Genomic DNA, 7,620 nt, shown 5'->3' with positions numbered 1-7,620 from the left:
GTCACGAGGGTTATGAAGCAACTCTTCAAACATATTATCATCATAAGTCATATGATCAGAAGTACCAGTGTCAATTATCCAAGTATTAGAATCCATACCTGGCATGGTATCAGAAGCACATAGATTTGCAAACTAGGCCGAGTGACGGACCTCATCTTGAGTCATAGTGCAGGCGGCCTTGGGATTGTACCTAGGAGTTTTGTAGTCAGCAAATCAATCGGGATAACCATGCTCCATAAAACACTTTCAGAGGTAATGATTCCCATTACAATGACGACATTTAGGAGGACCGTCAAGAAAGTTAGGGGTAGAGCTAGAAGGACGAGACCCAGCAGAAGAAGAAAATTTTCTAGATGAAGAGCGACCAGTCGTGTCGTGCTGTGCGACCGGTCGTTGACGTGCTGGGTCAACTTTGAGGGCCATTAAACCTCCTCCAAGCATAACAGACTGATAGGTGTCTTCCTCCATGACCATGGCATAGGCCTTGAGAGGGGGCGGGACAGGACTAAAAGCAAGGATACAGCTACGGACACCATCATACTGTGGATCAAGCCCTCCAAAAAAATCATAAACTCAATCGGCTTCAATTTCTTTTAGACGACGAGCCCTATCATCAGCACAACTAAACTCATATGGACGTAGACAATCAATCTCCTGCCAGATAGCATGGAATTTTTCATAGAACACTTTGACAGATTCACCATTATGACATGTAAGTATGGACTGCCGTCAGAGTTGAAACAACTGAGAACTATTCTGAGTCACAGTATAGGTCTTCCGGACGGCCTCCCATATATCAAAAGCAGTATCACCATGTTCAAACAAGGCATAAACTGGATTAGTCATGGATTTGAGAAGCCGTGACTGCACCAGGCAATTATCTTCTTCGCATTTGGCATAAGCAGCAGAATCTGAAGACGGAGCAGGCTTCTTCCCATTGATCCAACTTGCCATACGACGACTAGTAATTGTAATACACGCACCACGAGACCAAGAAGCATAATTGGAGCCATCTAATTTGTCAGAAGTAATCGGGGTAGAGTAATCACGCGAGGGACGTTCCTCCTTTGTTGCAGATGCACTAGCACTCACCACGACTTTGGAATCATCGCCTATAATAGCAGCGAAAAAAAAATACGATACGAAGCAGATACGACAAACACAACATTGGCACGGGTATAAGAATCCTGAAAGGAATTAGGGCACACAGTAGAACAAGAGTGGGCACAACACACACAGGTCACCAGAAAGCCGGCTCTAATACCAAGTTAAACAATATGGGTAGAATATTTTCTGATATATTTCATTCTCCGAAAGGAGGCATTTATAATACAAGGTTACAAACCCTAGTAGGGTTATATTCGGAAATAAGAAGAAGTCCTAATTACATAATATCTATACAAAAAAGGAATAAATAAAAACCCAATAGAATAAGAAAGAAATATCCTAATAAGACTAGGATATCTATCTCACCAACAAATTATACCTTAGCGACCATGGCCAAAGTTTCCGGGGATTTGCCCCTTTGCTAGCGCCCACCACTTGTTCAACTAAATGCCTCAAAGAAGTTGTTTTGTTTGCTGCTGTGTGAGACCCTAAATATTTACCTTAAATTGTTGGGCTTGATCTCACGAGCATGTAGGAGAACACGGTTCGTCAATCGGAGCCCCACAATTCGTCAATCGGAGCCCCACAACCAAAATTATGAATTTTCGAAGGTTTTCTAGAATTGAAGCTGAGTCAATCCAGCACTTCTCATTTTGATTTTTTTAAATGGTTCAATAGCAAGCAGACATATGTCAATTTCTGATTGACCTTACTTAAAAAATTCATTAGAAACTCATATGCGTGCTGAAAAATTCACCGAAAATTACCCCGAACTTTTATTCACGTGTACTTTTATCTCATGACCTCCAAATCACATGTGCTTTTTGGTTAGATTAATTAGTATTGACTTTTGTTAGATTCATTATGTAATTGACATGGATTTTGTTCATATCTAATATGAATTTTGGTAAACTAATTGTGTCATTGACTTGAATTTTGTTCATATTAATTGATATTCCATATAGACTATAGTAAATTAGTTATAGTCGTAAAACTCTTATTTATTTTAATTATGCATGACATTAGTATTGTTTAAATTTTGTAGGCATTTGGTTGTTTAAATTATTTTTTGAATTTTTACTCTTTTTTTTTAATACACTATGAATGTTAAGACTTGAATCCAGAACTTTGCCTGAATCCCTAGTAAATATTTAATCTTTTAAATATTGCACATTTTCTGAAAAATTCATGAATCCGCCATTACATACAAATAATATGAGGAGAGGAAAAAAATGGAATCTAAACCTTGCTTACATGAATAAATGCTATATAAGATTTCAGTTTTCAACTTTGGGCAAGTTCCCTCTTTTGCATGCAATTCTCTCTCAAAGTCCTTGTGCTTCCCCGTTGGTGGGGCAGGCACCTCCTTCTCAGTGGTCCTACATATAACTTGAAAATAAAATTAAAAATAAAAAGCATGAAGGAAATTCCATTACTAATTACCATAATTCTGAACTTGTGTGCACAAAAGTCAAAATCAAGAGCTACATATCGGTGGAATTGGACCTTTACTGCTCAACCATAAAACTGGTCGTGCCAATTAATCCATTAACTTTACTTTGAATCTGCTCAACTATATAATCAACTGTAAACAGAATCTTTTTTTCTTTCGTCGTAATCAATTAATGTTCATTTAAAATTCTATAATTATATAATTAATAGAAAAAAATTAATTCATCGTAATTAATTAATGTTCATTTAAAACTCTATAATTATATAATTAATTGAAATAATAATAATTTGAATCTGCATACGCAAGTATATGACTTCGGTTCGGTGCCTAATAACCTAATTGTTCATAATAATAAATTGTGACAACATATAAAAGACATGAAAGTCAAAACCTTCCCTCCCACCTCCAAGTGATTAAATTATATGCGCATGGGGTTTGGCTTTGCCGTCAACTTTTATAGCTCCCAACCTCTAACGACCATGTTCCTATGGCCCGTACGACGTACATGGGGCCCTATTGGAGAACAAGAAGATCTCAGAGGGAAATTGGTCTTCCAATCATAAAACTTTGCATTCTCTTCAATCGCTGTCTAATGTTGCAAAAGCTAGCTAATGTGTAGCTGTATGTCCTTCTTTAACATGGTTTACAAAATGTCAAATTGTAAGTTGTATCTACTTCTTTAACAAGGTACAGTTAAACGCGTCTAGGGCCGATATATAATTAGAACATTTGTTCTGTTGTTATTTCAAATTACTTATAATAAGAGTTCGACTTTCGATTTTCTCATTGTATTACATCATAAATGTGATGAGTTGTGTTAGAACTTGGGAGCACGCCCTACATGTCTAAATGCACAAGTATAGGTCTCACTTTACTAATTGGTATGACCCTATAGATGAAAGACAATAAGGTAATGGAAATAAAGATATTTCATATATGTAGAAGGGAAAATAGGAGTGCGGCTCTTAAATGCCAGTTTGAACATGTCTTATTGAATGAAATATTTTGATAAATGAATGTCTATATTCATCTCTATCTACACTATGAAAATGAACCAATAACAACAACAATTAGCAAACTCTCTTTTTCCTCATATCCTTAGATTAAAGAAGAGAAGCGTCTACCAAGATCATTCTTAGCATCAATCTTCATCCTTTGTCTTCTCTATCAACCACCATATCCTTACCTTCATATGCACAAGAAGATGAAAATATTTAATTTCCATATCATATACGGACAGGCTTGTTACATGTTCAACCTTGTTACTCTGTGGATCATCAGGCATCAAGTTCACAATGAAAAACAGGTGAAGCAAACGAGTGTAAGTCACCAAAAATGATGTCATCTCCTTCGGCGTAGCTATTCAAGTCTTGGCAATCAAAATAAGTTTGAATGTCATCAGGAAAACTCCGGCGTGGTATGTCTGGGACTGAAAGCGTCGACGAGCAGTCTGTCGACGACGTTGAGGTTCTCTCAAGCATTTCCTTGAACTTAGGGGATTGTAGAAGAAGTCCTAATGCCGATGACGCTGAGGCACCATTTCCTGGCCGTGACAAAGCTACCGTTGACTCGCTAGCGCTACTAGAACTCGAGTGGTAATTAGGAATGAACCCTAACCCTAATTTCGAATTAGGGTTCTGCATTGGAACGAGGTCATCATTAGGGTTTGGTTGAGCGTTGTTAGGAACATTTTGATTATTTGGGCATAGTGACTTGATGTAACGGCTAAGGTCGAAGTTTGTAACAGCATTAAGTCCACGGTACTCTATGGCTGCCATGTCATATGCTGTTGCTGCTTCTTCTTGAGTAGCTGCCAAAAACAAAATTGAAAACGATATTATAATTCAAAGTGTACGTAATTTGTGTGGGATCCCAAGGAGGAGGAATATTAAATTCAAGAATTTAATTTGCTAGCCGATGTTGGTAGAAGGTTTGTATTTTTTTGTTTTGTTTTGAGAAAAGTTTGAATGAAATTTTGAATAGCTGCATAGGCAGTTGAGGTTAGGTGATCTACATCCCAACTAATAGATTTGATTTCATGTTTTCGTTGTTTTCTTTATCCTGTTATATATTGGGCCCATGTGGGGTTTTTTCATTATGAATTTATGTGGTGGACATCTTTCTATGCCACAACATTTATTTATTTGGTGTTAGTTGTTGGACTACATTCACGACGTGTGCTGCCTTACATCTTGCCACGTGGCATTTAAAAAATGAATAACTGGGGTTTAGGTAAGGCCATGCAATAAAGTTTAATCCATTATTTAACCAAAAAGATTCTTTTTTTTTTAAAACATTTCACCCCAAAGTTTCCTAACAGATAATCAAAATAATAATTTCATTATTACTTTTTGGATATAGAATTAAATACATAAATAAGCGGTAAAAAGTGAGAATTACCATATGTTCCAAGGTAGAGATATTTGTTACCGAAAACCCTGCCAATTCGAGCCTCCCATCTTCCATTATGATGATGTCTGCACATTAGAATGAATCTATTTAAGAAACGCCAAAATTTAAAACTCACTTTACCTCAATAAAGTAAGTGGTGCAAAATTACCAATACATACATAGATTGTGACAGCCATTTGGCAACTTAGCATCTTTGCTTACGTGTGCCTTTTTTATTTTATTTTATTTTATTTTTAACCCAAGTGGATGTAAAAGAAGCCAAGTGAAAGCAATTTAAACATAAAATTTAAATATTGGTGTAAATATATAAAATCTACTGACATAATTGAATATGAAATTAATGAAAATTACCTTGCTACGCCTCTATATTTTGAAACTCCACGAGAAAATCCACTACTTTTCCTGTAAATTAATTTAAAAAATATTGATAAATAACAATTTAACATCTCTAATATTTATATCCCCAGCAGAGGTACTATTTTTTTTATCACCTCCTCAATGATCCAATGTATTCTTCTTTCGACTGGCTCTCCATTTCCTTGAGCTCTTCTGGGTAAGTGCCCAACTGCAATTAATTAATAATAATTTAGTAAAAATTAATGTTAATTTCATGATAATAACATTGATTAATGTAAAACTGGTTTTAATTAATCAAAGATCCACCAAATCCAATTTCAGAGAGGAAAAAAATTATACTGGGAAATTGAGGATTGTATCTTGTCCCCAGTACTTTAATGCTGCCAAGTCATAAGCACGTGCAGCAGCTTCTTCATCATCATATGCTCCTAACAAATGCAATATCCCATATTAAATGATTCACTTCCTTGCCCAACCAATTTTATTTTTTATTTTTAAAAATTAAAAGATAAAATGAATTAAAGGGCAGTAAAATAAAGAAGAATTTATATATATAATGGCTTTTCATTTCCATGAAGAGTTGTTTTCAAATGGGACACACCTAGATAAACTGCATTATTTGAGTTGGGATTAATTCCATCATCATCATCATCATCATCATCAGCAACACCAAGCAGAAAATTGACACAAGAAAAAATGTTAACCCCAATAGCTTAATTGTACTAAAAATGGAAGAAGCAAAAAGAAAACCAAGAGAAGAGATTAAGAACCTTGTCTTCCTTTCTTGTTTTGGGACTCATTCCAGCAATTCTTATCCCACAAATGAGCTTCATATCGGCCCGTCCATCGGTGCCTTAAACAAGTATTCAACATTAATCACTCCGATATGTAAAAAGAGAAATGAGAAAGAACCCAACTCCAAAACAAGAAAAAAGCAGAGACAGAAGGCAAAAACTACGAACGAACTTAGTTTATGGATATATCCATGAATATGTATTAAATAATTACCTTGTGACTCCCCGGTAAATGGAGCTCCGCTGAGGCGGAGAGTCACGGCGGACGCTTTTACGCGTCCGCTTGACTTTTGTTGTAGCAGTACTATTGGTGTTGTTGGTGTTGCTGTTGTTAGAGCTTGCAGTGTTCTTTTGGTTTTGCTGTGAGGTTTTCGCCATTAAACTCTCTCAGCCTAAGAGTCCAAAAGAACAAGGAGAGTAAGACAGAAAAAGGAAAGAGAGAAGAGAGAAGGAGAGAGAGAGAGAGAGAGAGAGAGAGAGAGAGAGAGTTAGATGGGTGTGACTAGGGTATAATATAAGTGAGAAGGGTTTTGAAGGAATGACATAATATAATGGAGGGAGAGCAAATTGTGTTCCATTTTCTTGGCCCAAAAAAAGAAAGAAGAGAAAGAAAAAAAAAAGGATTTGGTTTTGGAATTAATTTAGGGTTAAAGGGATGAGAAAATAGAAGGTGTTGTTGAGCCGGCTGATGAGAAGAGTCTTTTTGTGGCCGTCTCTAAGCGGCTTCTACCCATTTACCTCTTGTCCTCACTTGTTCTTTTGGGTGCTGTGAAAATTGATAGCACTTTCTCTCCATTTTGCCTATTAATTATTTATATAAATCATGCAATTATATATATATATATATATATATGTATGTATAGACTAGAAGGTTCATGAGTCATGAGCTTAATCACCCTTGATTAACTTATAAACTAACTCCCTTTAATTCTATCTCTTCTTGTTTGGGTGATTATCTTGTTTTTTCCTCCATCATTGTATATCGTCATCACTTATTTATTTATTTAATTTTTACTATTTTTTAAAATTATTATATATATTTTCCATGCGAAACTTTTGTACTGTTTGGTTATTCATATCCCTGGTACAGTTTTTTTTGGGGGGGGGGGGGGCTCTTTCGGCAGCTGACTACTCTTGTGATGTGTTTAAGAGCCAGACTGGCTGCAATAGACTCTCTGCTGTATTTCAGAGGCAGAAATTTCACTGGGCGCTATAGCATTTACTTTTTACCAAGGACTTCATTTACTTTTGGTTAAATCGATCGACGAAACACATATTCAAAGCCATATTGTATATTGTGTGATGGCGCGATGTCAGACTAATTTTCTTTTTTAAGGTAAACAAAAGCTCAAGATGTGAGACTATTTTTTCTGATGAACCAATGTGAATATTATGATCAAACGAATTTTAATTTTTTTTTCTTTTCAAAGGCTTGGTCACTTGTAACCAGCACTTTTTTCTTGATCCCTATATTTACCCCAACCCGTTTTGATATCT

The 7,620-nt window shown here is 35.9% G+C and overlaps 1 protein-coding gene across 1 annotated transcript; it reads right to left on the bottom strand.

Moving 5' to 3' along the window:
- On the bottom strand, nucleotides 3,472-6,836 carry LOC18784307 (AP2-like ethylene-responsive transcription factor At1g16060). The gene is made up of 8 exons (XM_020558792.1): nucleotides 6,338-6,836; nucleotides 6,100-6,182; nucleotides 5,931-5,939; nucleotides 5,669-5,757; nucleotides 5,464-5,537; nucleotides 5,324-5,374; nucleotides 4,961-5,037; nucleotides 3,472-4,370 (listed from the first exon to the last, which is right to left on the bottom strand). Exons 1-8 carry the CDS (start codon nucleotides 6,499-6,501, stop codon nucleotides 3,838-3,840), a joined length of 1,080 nt encoding a protein of 359 aa, XP_020414381.1. The 5' UTR covers nucleotides 6,502-6,836; the 3' UTR covers nucleotides 3,472-3,837.

This window comes from Prunus persica, chromosome G3 (assembly GCF_000346465.2).
Source record: "Prunus persica cultivar Lovell chromosome G3, Prunus_persica_NCBIv2, whole genome shotgun sequence".
In the NCBI taxonomy this organism is placed as follows: domain Eukaryota; kingdom Viridiplantae; phylum Streptophyta; class Magnoliopsida; order Rosales; family Rosaceae; genus Prunus; species Prunus persica.
Note: the sequence above shows the minus strand (reverse complement) of the source record. Positions and strands in the feature narration are given on the sequence as shown.

Bases quoted from the DNA above. Each gene is read 5' to 3' on its own strand.
- LOC18784307 (XM_020558792.1), bottom strand. From the start codon at position 6,501: ATGGCGAAAACCTCACAGCAAAACCAAAAGAACACTGCAAGCTCTAAC. The intron at 5,375-5,463 runs GTGATAAAAAAA...ATTAATTTACAG, and splicing joins TACATTGGATCATTGAGGAG to GAAAAGTAGTGGATTTTCTC. The intron at 5,038-5,323 runs GTAATTTTCATT...TCTAATGTGCAG, and splicing joins AAATATAGAGGCGTAGCAAG to ACATCATCATAATGGAAGAT.